This window comes from Euprymna scolopes, chromosome 28, assembly GCF_053919585.1.
Source record: "Euprymna scolopes isolate OS-2025 chromosome 28, ASM5391958v1, whole genome shotgun sequence".
Classification (NCBI taxonomy): Eukaryota; Metazoa; Mollusca; class Cephalopoda; order Sepiida; family Sepiolidae; genus Euprymna; species Euprymna scolopes.
Genome location: NC_136509.1, coordinates 18793570 through 18815917, shown reverse-complemented (window position 1 = coordinate 18815917; position 22348 = coordinate 18793570). Strand labels below are relative to the sequence as shown.

The 22348-nt window shown below is 33.0% G+C and overlaps 1 protein-coding gene across 1 annotated transcript in view; it reads left to right on the top strand.

Annotated features, from left to right (window-relative positions):
• The window catches only part of LOC145249496 (putative ATP-dependent RNA helicase DDX49), a 619310-nt gene extending 607182 nt beyond the window's left edge, over positions 1-12128 (top strand). Inside the window, exon 12 of the mRNA XM_080111104.1 lies at positions 11873-12128. Within this exon, the coding sequence (XP_079967230.1) occupies positions 11873-12085 (213 nt within the window). The 3' untranslated portion in view covers positions 12086-12128. The remainder of the gene's footprint in view (positions 1-11872) is intronic.
• The last annotated feature ends 10220 nt before the right edge of the window (positions 12129-22348 follow it).

Below are 22348 nucleotides of genomic sequence, written 5' to 3'. Positions count from 1 at the left end.
TTAAATAGACAGGCGAGCTTCGTTGTTAACTGTGAGATATTACGATTTATATGTGATATAAAAAGTTTTAAAAAGTTGTGAAGCGAACGACCGCTTCTATGAAAAAAGCCTTTTGTTGACATACAGAAAAAGCGAGCACACATACATACATACATTTTCGCTTTTATATATATAGAGGAGTCAGATAGTTTTATTGTTGGCATTGGTTTCCCTGGAATTTTTCTACTTCGAATTCTATTGATATTATTATGTTTTTAGGTTAGACTGTGATTTAATTGTAGACATACATTTTGGTTTCTTTAGGTTTATTTCTGATCCTATTTCATTTGCATTCTTTGCTAATACATAAACAAAAACTCGAAGTTTATATGTGCATTCATTAACAAGAGCGATATCATGAGCGTAGGAGAGCATTGATCCACCTATAGAAAAACCGCTTTGGCAAGTCTATTCACAGTAAACCCATCAAACAAATCACCCAATTCATTTATTTAGGGCAGAAACTGACTTTCTCCAGTGATCATGGGATGACATTGAAACACAGAATCAGACTGGGTTGGGAGGCCTTCCAAAAACACAGCACCATTCATAAAACAAAAATAGTGTTCCATACAAGACCTGCATAAAAACATTTCCGGACACATTAAGTACCTTTGTGTGAAATTAAAAATAAAATAAATAAAACATATCGTCAGAGTCGTTTCAGACTTCATAGGGAACAAACTCACACAAAGTTCAGTTCCTTTTATATAATCTCTACTATTATATCATAGGAACTTTGTGTGTGCGAGTTCGTTCCCTATGAACTCGAAAACGGTTGGACTGATTTTTTATGAAATTTCACAGAAAGTACTTTATATATCTAGCAGCGTTCTTAGGTAGGTTTTGTATCAGATTGTCATTAATAATTGAAATAATCCGAAGAAAAAAAGGAACAGGCGATTTTGACCAGAATTAACACCTTACACAGCCCTAAATCACAAGGGCATTTGAGAAGTTTTATTACCACACAACTCATAATGTCCGACATATAAAATCGACGGTAGGTTCTCTGATGTGACAAGAGCGTGTTTGAAATAAGTGTTTCTGATTAAAGCACAATTGAACCATGATTCAAGCCATTATCACCGCACAAGCAGAAAGGTCAGGCATATAAAAATCAACAGTAGATTCTTTGATATGGCAGACACGTCCGAAATGAATGCTTCTGTTTAGAGCACAACTGAATCATAATACTTGAACTTTGCATTTTAAAGTTTAATTCAAATCATTATACATAAAAATAATTTTATAAAGTCAACAGTAGGCTCTGTACAGTGCAATGTATACTACGATGTATTGTGGACTAAGTTACTGTAGGGAGGCATGTGAAGCTACTTCCTGGTGCACCGCGATGGGTCCCTGATTAGAGCAGCCAATCAATTGATTTGATTGAAAGTATGGTAGTGTGAAACATTCGTTGATCATCATTCAATCCCGGGCAACGTGTGGTCTCCCTGTTAGTAGTAGATAAGTCTCTGTAGTTTTTTTTTTCTCCCCATTGCTGCATGAAAAATGAGAACTCAGCTCCTTGACTATAAAGTCCTGCTATTATGTAACACACTTTTAGTAATCATAGATTACTTGGTTGAATTCTGGAAAACAAACTGTATTGCTCAATTGTCTTTCAGGTGTAACACCTTTTTTTTTTTTTTTTTTTTTTTTTAAGCATTTTTTTAGCATTTCTTTAGCATTTTTTTTATTTATTTATTTTTTTTTTTCAAGACTCGTTACTAAACAGATTGTGTATGGAATAGAATTTCACGATTTCTACGAGTACGAATTTGAATTAAAATCTCTTTAAAATTATAAATGTCCATAAGCCAAGACTGAGCGAACGAAAGGAAAAAAAATCTATTTCTTTTTATCCAATTTTTTTTTCTTGACTTTATAAAGTCGGAAATAGTGTAGATTTTTTTTAAATTTTTTATCCATTACTAGCTTTTATGACTGACTCCATCATTCTAATTGCTACTTAAAAGCAGCTGCCATTCGACTAATAAGAATCTTTGATTGCCGTTATAGCTGCGTTTAGATTGGATCTTTTCAAGCCTGCGATCGGTTCAGATAATTGCTCCACCATTTTCAATCGATTTTCATGTTTGTCTTGCCTCGCGAATATCGTATTTACCAGCCTATATCACTTTGTTGAATCTTTATTTTTGAGATGATGAACAGTTACTTGCTTTGTATACTCTTTGACTAGCATTCTTGCTTTTTTCATTTTCGTTCTGTAGTTGTTTGCATTGCTCTACGATGACAAGATCACATCTTGATTCTTTGATAGAATGAGAGTACATGCAAAAGGCTGGTTTACAAATGAAGACGCGAAAAACACAAAAAGATTTTTTTTTTTACTCTTTTTAACCCCTAACCCTAACCCTCAAAACAAGGCATGTTACTACTTGGAGCTTTTATTTTTGAGATCGTGTCTAACAGGGGAATGTGGGGAGTTGAGCAGGGAGATATCTGTTCACATTGCATTTAAACTTTTGCAGGTAAGTACAGAGTCAGGGAAGCAAGAAACAAGGAGAGAATGTTAAAGTCTAGAGATCCCAGGGAAGAAACTATTAGAGTAAAAGGCTTTCTGGCATCTGGGGATCTCTAATATATAGGGGTGGGATTTTGCTGCTTGTTGGGTATGTATGTAAAGGGTGCACAAGTGCTATGAGTTTAACACGCCCTTCTATTTTATGTACCATTGGGTGGGGCTGAAAACCTCCTTCTTCCAGCTAATAATTGCCTGTTTTGTTTTTTGTGCATCCCTCAAACACAAATGACAATTGTTTACTTTCCAAATCAAATGGTAATTTAATTTGGTCCGTTTATTTACCACTGATGTGGTCCTTTGTATAGTTGAGAAAAAGAATTGAGGAGTCATGATGGTATGGAGTATTTTAAGTACAAAAATCATTCTATATATTGTTATCTTTTTATAGTCGAATTTTTTTTTTTTTTGTAATAGCTTAAATAAATATAATTATTATGAAATGGTCTGTTTAATGCAAATGACTTATATATAAGTACCTACGTTTATATTAAATCTGAACACGTGTACATCTGAGAAGCTGTAGAAATAATGATGCCAACAAAAAAAATTTCTGGTGGTGATATGGGGTGAGTGGAAGGATCTAGTGGACAGAGAGTAAAAGTGTTTGCTACTCTCTTTGTGAGAATATATATGCATAGTTTCATGAAACACGCTTTATGAAATGCTGTAAGTGGTGAGAGCGAAAGATTTGTTTTAAAAGTGATTGATTTCCTATTGAAACTGTTGTAGCAAGAGGAAAAAATCGAGATTAATTTATATACATCTTGTCTTTCTAAGGAACGGTCTCTACCAAACTGCTCTGTTAATTTTTGGTCTACAGACTTGAATCTTGATTATATATATACTAGCATTTCAGCCCTGTATTGCCCGGGTGTTTGGAGGTGTATGTTGAGCAAAAAAAAAAAAGGTCAATTTTTTTTTAACTTTGACCTCTATTATGACCCCCTTAACATTTATTGTTTTGGGCTCAAATTAAATTATTAAGTTAGATCTATGTCCAAGAAACCTATATCCAAAATGTCAAGTGTTTAGACCCAAAATTGTCGGAGGAGTTTGGTAGAGTTCTCAAAGGTCAAATCATTGAACTTTGACTCCTTAACAGCCAAATTTCTGGCCAAAAATCGATCACAAAAATTTTCCCAAATCTCAGTACGCTGTATATCAAATTTCGAGTCTGTAGACTTAAAATTGACAGTTATTGCGTACGGAAATGTACACAGACACGTTCACTTCTATATATACTAGGAGGGGTACCCGGCATTGCCCGGGTGTTTAAAGGTGTGTGTGCTCGGGCAAGGGAGGGGGAGGGGTAATAAAAAAATAAGAATAAGCGAAGTAAATATTTTTAAATATTAAATAGTAAATTATTTAATATTTTATATAAAATAAATGTTAAAACTTCAAAAAATCGAAAAAAAAACTAACGTAAGGCAAACGAACGATGTTAAATGTAAAAATCGGAAAAACAAAAACAAAAAAACGCAAATATGATGGAAAAAAAACTTCTTTAAAAAATCTGAAAAATGGCTTAAATAACCCTGTTCCAATATTAAACCTTTAAAAATCGAAAAAAAAAAAAAAAAAAGAAGACATCTACCACCACGATTCGAACCCAAAACCTTTAGATAATGAAGCCGCGCTCTAATGAACTGAACTAAGATGACGTTGACAAAATTAGGTCGGTTTTTTTAATATTTAAACTAAATCATGTTCCGACGTCATTTGCGCATGCATAGAAGCGAACTTGTCATGAGAGGACGGTTTTTTGCTGACCCCTCCATGTAGAAAACTGATGATTTTATGTTTTGGGCCAATTTTTCAATGTTTGTCGGGCGAATGATCGAGCTTTAAAATGATTCCAATCTTGTGAAAATCCATGACCCGTGTCGAAAGCTTTTGCGAGACATACAAACATACATACACACATTTTCGCTTTTATATAGAGAGAAGATATATATCTATATACCTATAAAAGTGAAAGTGTCTGTGTGTGTCTGTGTACATTTCCATATGCAATAACTCTGTCAATTTTAAGTTTACAGACTCAAAATTTGATATACAGGGTACTGAGATTTGGGAAATTCGATGTGACCGGATTTCGGCCAGAAATTTGGTGATTAAGGGGTAAAAATTCAACGATTTGACTTTTGAGAATTCTACCAAACTCCTCCGACAATTTTTGGTCTAAACACTTGAAATTTTAGATATAGGTTCCTTGGACATGGATCTAACTTAATAACTTGATTTGAGCCCAAAACAAATGTTATGGGGTCATAATAGGGGTCAAAGTTTTAAAAAATTGACCGTTTTTTGTTTGTTTGTTTTTTTTTTGTTTTTTTTTGCTCAGCATACACCTCCAAACACCCGAGCAATGCCGGACCGAAATGCTATTATATATATATATATATATATATATATATATATATATGGGAGATTTGGACCAATCAGTAAAAAATAGCTGCTAAGGAGTGGAAATTAAGCATATTTTATGACCGGGCCATATCAGATAATCCCTACTATATATTGGATACAATATAATAATAAAGAATTTGTTCTATAATAATAAATATGAAATCTGCATTAACTAAATCATCATATGTACCCATTAATAAGTAGTGATTTCAGAAATTAAAAAAAATATATGACTTGGGTGTTATCAGCTAGAATCGAAACCAAAACATATAGCTCTCCATCATTATTTGTTACCATCTGAGCTAAGTCCATATGCATATCAAAACTTTAAAAATTAACATAGTTAAACATATAGAAGTATATTTGCGCCTGCATAGAATATGCACGTTAGGTTGATTTAGGCCTGCTAAGTTCAAATTTTTCAATTTTAACCCTTAAGAATTGTTCCATACATTCAAATTCTCTATATATCAAGCTTCAATCTGTAGACCAAAATTTGACAAAGTAGTTTGGTAGAGACCATTACACGCACAGACAGACAAGGTCTCACACACACACACACACACACACATATTACAGTGTCTACACTATCTTTTTCTCATACACTTTTATTTTATGTACTCTGTGGGCTCTAAGGACTCCTCCCCCACAAGAACAAGTCCTGAGAACGTCCTTGCTAGTATATATGCAAATTGTCTGTTCTAGATGTTTTCGTAGCGAGGAGTTCTTTTTACAGGGTGAGGGTGCTGGCCCAACGCCCAACCTTCCCAGAAGGTACATACAGCGACTAGCCTTCCCAAATGGTCACCCATCTGGTACTGGCCAGGCTCAACATTGCTTAACTTTGGTGATCTGGTGAGAACTCCAATCTCTGGTCCCCCTCTCTCGCCAATCTTTTACGAAAAACACCCGTCTAGCTGAATCCACTGTGAAAAATTTCCCCCACTCTTTATCTGTGTCTAAATCAAAACGTGGATTCCATGAACAAAGCTTCTTTCTTAGAACTGCTCTGTGGAACTCTGTTCCGTCTGCCTGCTTCCCACCTGACTACAACTTGGATGTCTTCAAGTCTAACGTTAACAAATTCCTAATGAACCTCCCCCTTAAGTAAACACTTTCAAATCTCCACACTAACGTACTGTACTTACAATAACCCTTATCCCTGAGTGGCTTCCGGGCCTTGATAAGTGGTGACCACCGTGTAAAAAAAACAAAAAAACGGTGTGTCAAGGTGATTGTGCCGTACAACACTTAACATGCCACCGCTATTAAACAATGTTGACTCAGGAAAGGTGTAGTTCGAGATTGCGCACCTCCTGCCATATCAATTTCACGTGCAGGTACCCCTACAGTGGGTATCCATAGTCTGTCAAAGACTGAAGGAGCCTGTTATATATATATATATATATATATATATATATATACACATTTTAATCGAGATAATATGGCTGCACGATTTTACAGTAAATAATTGACAGATTCAATGTTGTAATTAATACATAAATATGTAAATGCAGTACTTGTCTGACAATTAAATATTGTGGTTTTGATTCTAGCTGATGGTACCAAGTCATATTTCTTTTTAAAACTTTTGAAATCACTATTATATATTAGGTAGAATATAATAATCAATCGGGAATTGGCTCTATAATAATAAATACAAAATCCGCATGAATTAAAATATATTTAAGCATATTTTATGAGCGGGCAACGCTGGGCGGCGTGCTAGTTACAGACTAAATGTTTAAATAGTAAAAAAAATGGCGCTTCTACACTATTGGGACGAAATTTCGGAAATTGTAAAACTGAATTTCAGATGAAAACAATGATATCTACGTATTCCTCGTATTTTTAAGATGATTATATCCAAAAATTACGAAATCGATAATTATTTATTAAAGGAAATAGAATTTGAAGAAAACGATCGTAGTTCCTCATATAAGACACAGGAGAATTCAAAAGGGAGGTAATTTCCTCCCGATAATTCTTGAAACACTCAGGAACAGTTTCAACAGTTGCAAAAATACTTGTATATATGTTATTTTTACGTTATTTAATTTTTAGGCGAACAATTATTTTTATATTAAACAATTATGAAAAAATCTTAAATGAAAAACAAACACAGAAACACTGTATTTATGTTATGTTTATTTTATTTGTTCTGCATGTCACATTAAGAGTTATTTCCCTTGTTTATGTTTTCGTTTCTACAATATTATCTTCCAACTTATGTAGTTAAAATTACCCGAATATTACTGAATTATTGTTAGTAGGTGAAAAATTACGGCGATCTTGTTTTTATTATAAAAACAAGATGGCCGTAATTTTTCACCTTCTAACACAATAAAAGTTTTTTTTTAATAATTCAGTAATAATCGGGTAATTTCAACCACATAATTGTGAAGATAATATTGTAGTTTATTAGAATTGACAAAAAAAAATCAGTAGAAACTTGTTTTCTATCTGAAAACTCCATTTACCGACTACAAAAGAAGCACCTTAAAAATTTCTAAAATCCTTTGATGTTAGAAGCCAACTCCATATACCAAGCCACCAGTTAGACTTACACTGTCTTTTGATTAAACTAAAACTTAACCATTACATGAACTAGTGTTGAATAAATATTTAAAATCTAGAAATCTTTCATGTTGAAATTCAATGTTCAAATATAAACTCCCTCTTCAGACTGACCTCATTTCTGTTCAAATCAGTCATTCTGCGCTTGCGTTGAAGCTTTAGAATTTCAGAAAACATTTCATCTGCTAATAATCTAAAGTGTAAAAGGATTTCATTGAATTTCACGTATTGAATACGAAAAGTCAGAGAGCCACCAGCATTTTGTTGCTTGTTTCAAAATGGCAGATACAAGAAAATCTCTCTTTAATTGAAAGAAGAAAGTCTTTGAACCATATTCATAGCACACAAAGCTTGTTCTTCATCGTTACAAATAGTTATTTCCGCAATGGCAACAGAAATGAAGAAAAAAAAGAAAGCAACAGGTGTCAAAAAGAGGAGGAGCACAAGCGGAACATATTTTGGTTAATTCCTTAAATTCTTTTATTTAGTTTCTTTGGAAGGTTGGTAACTTTTTTTTTAAGGAAAATCGTTGTTGCTGTTACCGTAAGCTGGGGGTGACTCTGGCTACTCGGACCGACTTTGAGCCGTTAAAATAAATAAAAATTAAAAAAATAATAATGTGTAAATAACTCCACGGTAAATATTTACTGCTATACCACAATGTGTCTGTAAAATTATGAAATCGTAATAGGACCATGAAATTATGCTTGGAATGCAGAAACCATATACTATTTATATAATATTACTTTTAGTTTTCTTAAAGGCTCAAAGTCACCCCGGGTGGCCAGGGTTACCCCAGCTTACGGTACCGTTAAAATTATTGGTTTAAAGTCTTTAACAAGCCTTTTTAAAGTCTTAAAACAAGCCTTGTCCGATCGTAAAATATGCTTAAATATGATATTTTAATTTGTCCAGATTTCGTATATATTATTATAGTCGTGATTTCAAAAGTAAAGAAAAAAAGTATTTGGGTGCCATCAGCTAGAATTGAAACCGAAAACAAAACTATAGCATTCAAAGCTGGTGACGTTACCACTGTACCAACGTGACACGCATATGAACTGATTAAAAATAAACTAAGATAAACATACAATATGTATAACGATTTTTTCAATTTTAACTCATTTTTGACTCCTTAAAAACAATTTTAACTGGCTAAAGACCAATAAAAGAACAGTCCATAAAAAATCCAATCATTTGAGGCTCCTAGCGCCTCTCTGCGACTTTGAGTTTCGGAAGACATAGTTTGAAAATTTGAAGACAGACAGACATATAACCTTTTATATATTAGATTTAGGCTTTTAGAAATTGACTTCCAAACTCACCTATTTCTGGCCAGGTCTTTATTTTTCCTCTGTCTCTCAAATCCTACCCAATCACTTCCTCCCAACTTAACCTTCTACTTCAACTGGTCTACATCTACTAACCCAAGCACCCTCGCCATCATCGGTTTAACTTCTGTTTTACATGCTGGCATATGTTGGGCGGCTTTTAGGAATTGGCTTCTTCAAGAATCTGCACAGAACTCTTTATTTAATCCATGGGTGTAGATTGATCTCATTCCATCAGCCTTGACTGGTTAGAAGTCTTAATTCGTAATTCTGTTCGTAGTATCGCACATACTGAGGATTGAACCTTCAACCTCAAGGAGACTGTTGCTTAGACCTGTTTATTACTTAACACTTTTATCCGTTCTGCAACTTGTTTTTGCATTCACGATGAGAATCTAAATTATCAATCCTCATCCAAAAATTCTGTAACATAAATGACACTTTTCTCTTTGGTAATATAATATCTCTTTGGTTCTATAATATCTGTTTCATCAATTATATTCATTGGTTTCATAATATTTTTTATCAATCTTAAAATGCATCTTTTTGAACTCGGGAATCTGGATGGAATTTTTAATGGAATTTTTTTTTTTTTGTAATACATGAGGATAATTTGCTCTCGTTCTGTCAGCCATGTCTTGTTAGAAGTTTTTGATAATTCATAATTGTATTCTTAGTATCGCCCACACTAAGGATTGAACCTTCAGCCTCTACAAGACTGTCATTTAGACCTGATTATTACTTTACACTTATATCTTTTGTGCCACAGGTCCTTGCAGCTCATTTTTTTTTTTTTTCTTCATTGTGTTTTCAAGAGTGTTTTATTTTTTATGCTTTGCATGGGAAAATACGATGAGTATGAAAGACAGATTTAGTTTAGATGACCTCAGAGAAAGATTAAACGTCGACAGTATATCAAAAGGTATGGCCATACTAAAAGAATCGATGAGAGTTCTTGGATCAGTAAGCGTAGAACAGTTGAGGTAGCAGGAAAAGTGGATTTATCTCCTTTCCACAGTGAGAAGATTAGACACAAGAGTCAAAAAGTGGGATTGAAAAGCCTGTGCCCTTGTCTTTATTCCCCGGTAGAGGTGGTCCTGGATATGACCTTAAACTATATCCAGTGGTGAGGCCCCAGCTTGTGGGGTTTGGGGAGTGTGGAGCCACCCTTTAATTACCATTGCTCCCAGGTCCACTCTGATCCGGAGTGGTAGTACCTGTTAGGGTCCCAACTATGGGTTAAATAGAAACCGACTTAAAAAACAAATATCCTCTATTAAAAAATTGTTCTTCAAAATCACTGGATTTGGCATTAAATAGCCCAAAAGGGTTGATATGCCATAAAACAAAAACAACCAACCAGTAGAGGCGCCTACGGCGATTAGCACAAAACAGACCTCTCCTCGAAGAGAGAAGGCTAAGGACCTCCAATCCGTTGTGTAGAACGTCATTATTATACGCAATAAGTAGTGACGTTATCATTTCGTGTGTTTAGGTTAATTCCTATGGAACATTATGAATGAATAAAATGTACAATAAAAAATGCAACAAAAACAATATAAGACTTAGCTTTTATAAAACAAATAGATTTTTAATAACGAACTATACAGACGACAAAATTAATTTTAACCTGTTCTGTTGATACATGTACCTAAAGAAAACAGCGCAAAATTTGAATATCACCCTCTGTCATTTTATATAATCAAATCAAGATGAATTTATTTTTTAGTCGATTTTGCTTTTGCAATTTTTAATATCTCAAGAGTCATATATTCTATTATATGAATTTATTTTTTTTATTACTGGAAACCTGTTATATAAAAAAAGCTGTTTAAACTTCATATCGCATAATATTTGGATTTAATATTATTTAAAGGTTTTTAGAAATAATTATTTTTTAAAATTGTTTTTTTTTTGTTGTAATTCAAATAATTATAGTACCGAGAAAAAGAAATCCAAAAAAATTGTTTATTTTATTTTTTTTAACATAATATTGATTTTATGTCCAATTTTATTTACAACTTTAAGGTAAGAGAAAAAATAACGGGATTTTATATATATATAAAATTTTTTAATTATTTGATCTTTTCAACTTTAAAAAAATGAAAATGAAATTTTTATCGACCTACGTTTATTTTTTTTTTAGTTTTCCTAACATAAATTATGGGGGGGGGGTAGAACACCTAAAAGAAAAAAAATTTCCTCTAATATATTTAACGACACTTACTTTTAATATGTAAGTTTATTTAATAATGAATAAATATCGAAAATTTCAGGAAAATATGATTATTATTCGATTTTTTGCTAGATTTTTTAAACATGGGTATGTCAACGGCTTAAAAAACGTCACTACATAGGAACGTTGTTTTAAAGCATCGATAATGTAAACACGATTTTTGTCTCGCATTTTCATTATTTTTGTATGCTGTAAAAAAATCTTAAAATTATTAGCAGTTTATTTGAAGCTTCTTCTTTTAAATAGTAAAAAATGTTAGGATGATAATATTAAATTAAATTACAGTTACATCGTGGTACGTACAATGGGGGGGGGGGTTAAAACTGTGTCGCATGTTGGAGGTACTGAGAGAAGGCAAAGCCTGGAATGATAAACCGCCTTGAACTACACAGAACCAGCAATCTACCATTATCAACAGGGAAAAGGTAATTTCAGAAATGGCTTAGACTCTTAATTTTGGTGCTGAGGTAAAAAAAAAAAAAAAATCCCCAGCTGCACCAAGTAAGTATGTCCAGTTCAAAGGGGGTTGGAGAAAGTGATAAAAATGGACTTGAGAGACGTTTGTCTGGAAGTCAGTTTTCTAAGAGCCGTCCACCACATGTCTGATGATGATCTTGATGCTTTCTATGTTATTTCCTCTCCTCAATCACCTATTACATTTTTGTCCATATCTTAATAGCAGAATATTTATTTATTTATTTTTATTATTATTTTTTTTGCTCGCAGGATCCAGATGAGAAAGAAATAGAGAGAAGGAAACGGAAACTTCTTGACAGAACCGAGAGGCGAGCCAGAGAAGCGTTATCCAAAAAAACAGCCGATGAACGTCTCAAAGATGTCACCTCTTCCCCAACAAATATATCCAGCATCTTGAAACCCTCACCGAGGCCAAAATCTATCAAGAAAAAGAAGAAAGAATACTTGAACAAATCTTCTTAGGATAATAAACATTTTTTTTTTCTTTTCATAAAATCAAATTAAATGCGCTGTTTGTCTTTTCTTTTATTCAGTGTGATTTTTTATGAAATCGCTTAAGATAAGGCATGAGGTCACTTCATGGCAAGTGCTCGTCTGAACTCCAAAATATAGACCCCCCCCAACTCGCCAAACTTTCACAAAAAAACACTATCAATAATTTCCCTCACTCTTTATATGTGCCTAAACCTAAACGTAGATTCCATGAACAAAGTTTCTTTCTTAGAACTGCACACCCGTGGAACTCTACTATTTGTCTGCTTTCCAGCTGTCGTCTTCAATGTAAACAAGTTTTTGATGAGCCGTAAGTAATTCAATTTATTAAATTTTCGTTACTAAGTGATCACTACAATATTGTCCTATTGACTACCGTACACCCATTAATCCTTATCCTCGAGTGACATCTGGGCCTTGATAAATGGTGACTCCTTTGTTTAAAAAAACAAAAAAAGAAAGAAAAAGCAGTTGCAAAATAAATAAATGCTATTTCAAGGTCAAAAACTTGCCAACGATAAGTGTGAGGTGAAATAGATTCTGACATAAAAAGTAGCAAGTCTTCCCCCTTTGTCAGAAACATCGCTCATGGTATGTGAGGACTAAACGACAAAATAAAAGAAACGACAGTTATGCAATTGCTGAAGCTAAGCCGAAGATCCGCTTTCTACTCTCCATAAATTATAATGTCAGGTCAACTTAGTTGGAAACCCTCGAGACTTGAACCGGAAATAAATGTCAGATCATATTTTCTCCATTCTTCTAGCTTACATCTTCATCCCTTCTATATTTTCTCCATCCGTTTTGAAAATGTAATAATATTGTTTTTTTTACCAAATCTGTTATATTCTTGCTTTTATATTTTCTATAACTTTTTTTTTTTGTTTGTGCGATCTTCTTACTTTGTATTTGAATTCTTCGGTTTACTCTTTTTATCTTGGATGTTATTATCACGATATTTCGGCTTATGTAACTTCCGATTTCTTCAGGAAAGGAATGTTTTGAAAACTCAGAAATCTGTACAAAATTTTGAATGGAATCCTTTATTTAATCCACGAGGCCAGCTTGCTCTCATTCCATCAGCCAAAGAACTGTGGCGTAATGGATATAAGTGCTAAGTGGTGACGCCTATGTTAAAAAAAAAAAAAGAAAAAAAACGACATTGTATTCTTAGTATTGTCCATCTTGAGGATTAAGAACATTAGATTACTGGTTTGCCAGTGAAGAGAAAGATAAAAAAATGAATAAACAGGTTTTTGATTTCTTGAAAATTTTGGCCAATGTAACTTCCGAATTCTTCAAGTGTGCCTTGTCGAACTCTGGAATATGTATGGAATTTCAAAATTTTTTTTTTTTTTTTTTTTACACAGTGATCACCACTTATCAAGGCCCGGAAGCCACTCAGGGATAAGTGTTATTGCAAGTAAATGACGTTAGTGTGGAGATTTGCTGAAGTGTTTACTTAAGGGGGCGGTTCATTAGGAATTTGTTAACATTGGACTTGAAGACATCCAAGTTGTAGTCCGGTGGGAAGCAAGCAGACGGAACAGAGTTCCACAGGCGTGCAGCTCTAAGAAAGAAGCTTTGTTCATGGAATCCGCGTTTTGATTTAGGCACAGATATAGAGTGGGGGAAATTTTTCACAGTGGATTCAGCTAGACGGGTGTTTTTCGTGAAAGATTGGCGAGGGGGGACCAGAGATTGGAGTTCAGACGAGCATCTGCCATGGAAATAACGATAAAACAAGGACAGGCTTGGAACCCATTATTTAATCCACTGGGATCCGCTCGCTCTCATTCCATCAGCCAAGTAATTCATAATTGTATGTTTACTATCGCCCGGACTGAGAATTGAACCTGTAACCTCCAGAAGACTGTCACTTTTCACTTACAGCTTTTTCTAAATTGTGTTTTCATAAGTTCTTTTATGTGCCACAGTGAATGAAATGATATGATGTACGTGTAATGTAAGTCTTAAAGAAAGGTTTAGATCTGGTGACCTCAGAGGAAGATTAAATCTGGACAGATTCTTGATTTAAAAAAATTTTTTTTGTTCATACATACCCTCTTGAACGATGTTCATACACACTCCTGGATATGTCACATTCCATCTTTACCTAGCTTCTATGGATTTATAGTATTAAGAAAAATATTTGTGAAATTTTATGAAAAAAAAAGAGATGCTACTCAGTATCAAGTGCAAACGGTTTTGTCGATTTCTAGAATTGACATTTTAAACCGTTGTAATTTATTTTATACATATTTTTATTACTTAAATATATCACCATGATTAATTTATAACTTTTTCTTGCAGATTATTAAGGCATCATTCATATTTTTCTGCAATATTCTCACCCAAGTTAACCCGAAAACGACCTTCTTTAGTTAACAGATTTGAAGTCATCTTCCATCATGATAATGCTCATCCTCACACAACACTGCTGACTAACGATCTCCTAGAAGAATTTGGTTGGGAAATCTTGCCCCATCTTGCATATTCTCTTGAACTAGCTCCTTTGGATTATCACGTATTTTAAAGACTACAAAACAATTTAGATCACCTTAGGTTAACATCATGAGAGAAGGTTGAACCTGAGCTAAATTCATATTTCATATAAACTAAAAAATTTACACATGAGGCATTTATAAGCTTGTTGACAAACGGAATCAAGTTACAGAGACCAAATGTAGTTATTGTTATGAATAAAGATTTTCAAAAACAGTTTTTCATTCTCAAAATGTAATTTTAAATTATCAAAAACTTTGGCATTGACTTAATATAAGATTTTGGAGTTTTTTAGATGTGGATTAATAATTTGGACTAAGGATGTATCGATTACCTATGAATCGGCTGATTACCGATTAATAAGTTTTCTAATGCTGATTTATCAGTAATTTTGTTGTCATAAATGATACTAATATTGATTAAATTATATTGTAAATGAAGACAAGCTACACTCTCTTTTGCTTGCCAGTGAAAATTTATCCAAGAGACATGCATCATCTACACCAGACATGTCAAACTCAAAGTCTCCTTAGGGCCAAAGTAGTCGATTTGTATTGTCATGAGGGTCACAAAAGTTGAACATGACCAGCTCAGATCGAAAGAGAAATTAATATTTTTTGACCAGCGGTTCATTACTATTTATAAAAATGTAAGATGAAAGTTTTAATAATAAAAAGTTTCAACGAACAATATACTTTCATTGTTTCGACGAACAATATACTTTCATTTTTTGAATGAAGGCTGTTAAAAAAAATTTTTTAAACGTTTCAAGTTCAGACTTTAAAAATCTAAATGAATAAAAAAAAAAAAACTTATGTGACAAACATTAATGACCAATAAGTGGCTCCATGCTTAATTTACAAAAAAAAATATAATTAAATTCATTTTTTATAAATTTTAAAATAAAGTCATTATCTTTATAGAGACAGATTCAAAAAATAGTTTTACTGCATTTTTAAAAGGAGATAATCATCAAAATTCAATATGACTGTTTAACTTTCATCGATCTATTATATAAATCTCACCTGTCTGTTAGTGTGTGTATATGTATGTTTGTATGTCTGCCTAAAACTTTCGACAGAGGCGACGGATTTTCATGAGATCAGTATCGTTTTGAAGCGCGACCCTTCGGACGACAAATATAAAAAAACTGGCCAAAAACATTACTTCTTTCATCCTCAACTGGGCACTTTTCTACAGGGAGGGGTCGCTTTTTTCGACGATATTTTCAAAAGTCATTGCCTCTTTTCGATTGTCTAGCCTTAATTTAAACCTATGTCACTTCCGGTTTGGCGATGGGCGCAACAACTAACGCATCACATTTTTTTTTCACTTTCTTTTCCTCCTTCGCGGTACGGGTTTGTTTTTTTTCTTTTTGCTTAACATACACCTCCGAACACTTGGGCAATAACACCGGGCACACAGGCTAGTTTTAGAGAACGATATCATTTTAAAATGTAAAAACTACACATAAGAATAAGGAACTTTTCATTAATTCTAGCAGTTAGGTGTACCCAGACAAAAAACACATTTAGACTAAATTATTATTTAGTTTAGTAATGTTGTTAGTTTTTATAAGATTTCGTTTGACTGAAAATTATTTCATCCCACTTCTACGATGTTGAAACATACAAAACCGCTGCCAATGAGTTGTGGGAGAAATGAAGATCATTTGTGCGGGCCGCAAACGTTTCTACAATGGGCCGCATGCAGGTCGCGTGTTTGACATGCCTTGTTGATAACATATCAAATAACAGGCATGACATGCTGTTAATATGTAGACTTTTATAATTGCACTGAATCTGAGAATTTGAGACAAATAGATGTAAGCATATGAACAATTTCTCTCCTTTCTTTTCTTATTGAATTGTTTGTTTGTTTTTTATTTTAAATTTTGATTGTAAAAGAAAATTATTACTTCATCTTTCAGTTTTCATGTTGAGAAATTGTACAGTAAATTGTGACGATGTGCGAACTAAAAAAAAAACATTCTTCATCAGTCATACTCTTTTTCCTAATTTTTGGACTCTTCCTACCATTGCATATATATTTTTATTTTTCTGGTTTAGATTAGTATTTATCTCAATAAAATATACATAATTAAATATCAGACATAAGTAATTTAATTACGTACAAAATAACTAAATATTAACAACAACCTTCAACCATTATAGCAAACAGTTTCTGCTGAAAGTATTTTGATATCAATCCCAAGAATAAGAATACAGCTGCTTGCAAGTTATGTCAAACCATCACATCAAAGGGGGACAAATCAACAAAAACTTTTGCAACAACTAATATGTTAAACCATCTTAGAAAGATTTATTCAAAAGAAGCAAAAGTTGCAGATACGAAAAGAGAAGCACAATGAATATTCAGGAACAAACATTCCAGGAACAAGTGGCAGCATCTACAAGCCTCTAGCGAAACACCAAACTACTATAGAATCAATATTGGCCAAAAAGAAAGTTTGGGATATTAATGATCTCAGGTCACAAGAGATCCATTATTTGATAAGAAAAATGATTGCTGTTAATATTCACCCATATTCTGTAATATCTGACATTAGATTTAATAGGTTAATTGCAAAACTTTGTTCAAATTACAACATTCAATCAAAATGTACTTCACTACAAAATAATTTTCCATATATTTACAAAAGTAAAACAAAAATTCAACTGTCTCTTGCTGAAATTAGCAGCATTTCATGAACTACAGACATTTGGGCAGCTAGAACGGAGAGTTTGACAGGTCATTGGCTTTCAAGTGACTTTGTGTTTACAGTTGTTCCATTCCCTGGTGCACACACAGGTGCACGAATAAGTGAAAAATTGCACAATGTTCTGGATGAGTATACAATCTTCAATAAAGTTTTCTTAGTCTTGTGGGATTCAGGAACAAATATGGTTGCTGGTGTCAAATAATGTGATCTAGAATAATTATCATACATTGTAACTTAGGTGTAATGGTTGTCTTCATAGCCTAACAAAAATACAGTTGCTTATTTTAATCGCTTTCTGTTAGCAATTAGAAAATTAACTGAAAAGCAGGATCAGCTTTATTAGGAAAAACAAACCCATCCAAGATGTGACCACATGGTGGAATTCAACATATTATATGCTGAAAATAACTTAAGAACAGCAAAAATTTCTTGTAATGTGGGCTCTTCAGAAGATTTTTACCTTAACAACGTACCAATGGGGGCTTGTTTGAAAATATATCCAGTTCCGGAGTCCATTTGAAGAAATCAGCAAAGAAGCAAGTCACAGAACACCAACCATATTAATGATAATACCTAAAGATTTAGTGCTGAGGTTATTTCTGCAAAAAAGTTGTTCAATCTAATTCTAGTATTTCTGACTTTAGTGGAATCCGTTTTACCATTGTTGATCAATTAAGGTTATCAATTGAAACAAGATTTTTATCTAAATGATAAAAACTTGTCTACTTTTCTAGATTCAAATATTAATTTTAAAAGATTGGCATAAAAAACATATTTAGAATTAGATTCTACATCTTCGTTCCACTGATGATAAAGAAGCAAAATCAGCAGGATATACTACCTCGCTGAAGGTGAAGAAGCAAAATCAGGAAAATATACTACCTCGCTGAAGGTGAAGAAGCAAAATCAGGAAAATATACTACCTCGCTGAAGGTGAAGAAGCAAAATCAGGAAAATATACTACCTCGCTGAAGGTGAAGAAGCAAAATCAACAAAATATACTACCTCGCTGAAGGTGAAGAAGCACAAACAAGTGTAAATTACATGGTAACTTTTGAAATCAACTGAAAAAAAAATGTCACAAAAGATGCTTTCATCACTCATAGTATAAGAAGAAAATAGGAAGTAAAAGTACAATTATTTCTAATTCAATTTCGGCCTTCATTTTTAAAGTGTGAAACGTAAACATTGCAATATTTATAATAGCAAAATTGCACTGACTGGCAATTTTTAAAGTATAATCAAATAAAACTGAATTAAATGACAGTAAATATGAACATTCAATATAATTCTATACATAATGATTATTATGCCTATTTTTTTAAACAATTCCGTCTGCAACTTACTTCATTATAAGTCGATAAAAATGCTGATATGCTAAATTTTGGTAGCGGAAATAAAGTACCAAATGTCATAAACATATGTTAATTTCAAAATCACATATCACAAAAACTATTAAAAGATACAAATCTGGAATATTGCATGCCTAATCAATACATGTTATAGAATGTTATATTCAAACGTAAACTCTTTCTACCATGTACTTCTTAAAGAGTATCCGCAAGAAAATGTAATAATTTAATGTAATGTCTTTCACTTTGTTTATGATGGCGATGTAATTAAGTAAACGTATATGTTCAACATCAATTTAATTTTAATAAAAGTAAGAACTGCATGTTATCAACGATAGAGTTCTTTATATAATTTGTATTTCTTTGTGATTCTGTTGAATTCTTCGCTTTGCATTGATCAGATTTTCCAGTCAAATACATACAGAAAAAAACTTCAGTTGTCCGTCTTCAATGCTTGTCGTACAAATCACTTGTTTTGTATTCTTTATTAAATTGTTAGGTGTAATTACAGACTAATTAGAAAAACACCCTCTCCTCCACATGTTAAGAAATGGATTTCCAAAATAAGCATATAAGTACTATTGTTTTTATTGTTTTAATATTTAGTGCCATCAGCTATAATCGAAACTGAAACCAAAACTCATGAAGAATTCTTGGTAAAATTATTTATAACAAAATAAATGACTTGAGTGCCATCAGTTATAATCAAAACCGAGACCAAAACTTAAGAATTCTTGGTAAAATTATTTATTACAAAAAATAGAAGTCCATAACAATTAAACGACATTAACTCGGATGTAAGCGTCACACACAAAATTGTGCTAGGTATGACCAAGAACAGTTAAAATAAATTGAATATAAACATTGGGTTTTAAAAAAAGAAGAAATAAAGTGAAAAATAAACAGAACATACGTGAATAGAAAAATGAAATAAAATGAAACATTAAGAGAGTAGAAGGGTCACCAGGTAGTAAGTGCTAAATAAAACAGAAGAAAAAAATTTTTTTTAAACATTTTTATACAAGAGATGAGAATAAAAACCTTGTTTTCAGGAATTTAGTGCAAGCAGGTATTTGGTTAAGAAAAGTTCAGTAAATAGTCACAAGGTCAATATTATGATAGTGTACATATGTATGTGTGTAAGTACTATACGTATGTAGGTATTTGGCATTGTATACGTGTGTACATTGGTTTACCTTGTTCTTATTAGTGTATATAGCTATGCACGAGTTAATGAAGCTGGTATGTGATTCATTGAGTCCTTCCTTTTGCGATTTTCTTTCCCTCGCCAAATCTGGGGGCTGAAGAATAAGGCTGTCTCTAGATTTTGGCTGTTTGTTTTATAAGAGTTTCTAACTTTATTTTGGATTACTACGTTCACATATATGTGTTACTTTTTAGGGTTTGGAATAATTTTCATTGGTTGAAAATATTCTGAGATCACTTTCCTGTGAAAATTTCTGGCTTTGGAAAGCGAGGTGGGAACCAAATTCCAAGGAGAGAAAAGAGACAAAGGTAAGCAATGAGAGCGATTTGCTTTTTAGCGTTTGTAGGAATAGATAATGTGACCCGTTGGGTCACTACATCTTGGCAGTTTTATATATTTACCTTGCATGGAATTGATGTTTTTGAGATGTGGGCAGGGTTATAATATTCAAAATCTTATCCGGAATATTGCTCAATAATTTATCTTTTTTTTTTCTCTCATTTAATATTTAAATTATGAATGTGTTTCCCAAAGAACGACATAAAACCTGTTTAAATTTTATTCCTTTTTAAATATTGATTTTCGCAAAACTCTTTGTTTTATTGGTTGTGGGCGGAAGCCATATTTGTTTCGGATTAATTATGCAAAAGAAATGTCAAACCATGTGTGATGAACGCATTGCGAGTTCGAATTCCAGCAGTGACTAATTTATTTCACATTTGTTTACATAATTGATCTAAGACAATCATGCAGGTTGTTTCCCTCGCCATCTCCCCGTACACAACAACAACAACAACAACGAAATAGTCATTACGAGCAGGGACAATAGATTGAAAAAAATAATATGAAATCGGTAATCACCTTTCGAGGTGACAAAACAAATTGTTTAATGCTAAGGCGATGATAGTATTACTAGCGAGGCCTCTGGAAATTCCCGAGCAGACTCTTTCATATGTAATATATTCATGTTGGTATTCTGTGGATGTTCAGCGTAAATGGATACGCCCTGATATTATTGTAGCTCTTTTGTTAAAACTGCAAAAGTATTTATCTAAGCTAGCAGGGACGCTCGGCGCTTAAATATATTTTAATTCTTGCAGGTTTCGTATATATTATTATAAAATCAATTTTTTATCGATTCTTATTTATCATAAAGTTGCGATTTAAAAAATAAAAAAGAATATATCCATATGACTTAGGTGCATCAGCTTAAATTAAAATCGAAAACCGAAACTTATGAAGCAAAAAAGAAAAAATATAAGTTGCTCACTTAAGCTCACACGTGCAGATCATGTTATAATCATTAGATCACTATGGATGGATGTCTCGACATTTAACAAAATAGATGTTTAAATTTCAACGATATTTCTCGCAGTTAAGATTGGCTGTGGGGTTTGTGCTTTGCTAATGGATCAGAGACAGCTTTATAGCCGGGTTCGAATCTCCCGACCGGCAGTGATTGTGTCACCCTGCACTGATGATTCCCGAAAGGATGAAACACTATTGTCTGTATGTATTTAAAAATTATTATAGTAATAATTAGATATATACTAGCCTGGGTGCCCGGCGTTGCCGGAGTGTTTGGAGGCATATTGAGCAAAAAAAAAAAAAAAAAAGTTGTAGCAGGTAGGCAGGCACGAACCCGCACCTCAAAGGAAGAAAAGAACGTGAACCCCTCCCAAAACTTGACGTCTTTGCAGTTGTATCCATCGCCAATCAATAGAAAAGAGGAAATGACTTTCGAAAATATCGACAAAAAAAATGACCCCTCCCTGTAGAGAAGTGCCCAGTTGAGGGTGAAGGAATTAATGTTTTTAGCCAATTTTTCGATATTTGTTGTCCGAAGGGTCGAGCTTCAAAACGATACCAATCACATGAAAATTCGTCGCCTCTGTCAAAAGATTTAGAAAGACATACATACATTTAAACAGACAGGTGAGATTTATATTATAGATAATTTGAGTTCCTTACACTAAAACCAAAACCGAATCTTGGTAAAATTATTTATTAAAAAAAAATAGATGAATTGAGTGGCATTAGCTGAAACCGAAGCCAAAACTTATGAAGATTCTTGGTAAAATTATCTATTTCAAGAAATGGAAGTTCCTGTTAAGCAGTCATCACAAATAAACAAATTCTACTCAATTTATACCACGTGATTACTACACGACCACCTTACATTCATTGGCCCTTATCCTCGAGTAGCCTTCAGGCCTTGATAAGTGATGATTTCCAACTAGATAAAAAAAGGACAAACTCCGTCTATATAATTTTCTGCTTGTTCTTTCCTTATTTAGTTCTTACGTAATGTTTTGTAAAAGGACAAATACAATTTTTGAAAGCCAAACTGCTACAGAAAAGACAAAATTTGCGAAAATTTAGCTTAAAAAAAGACAATCTAAAACCCTGGACAGGAATATGAAAGTGGCCTTCATTACATGTAGCTT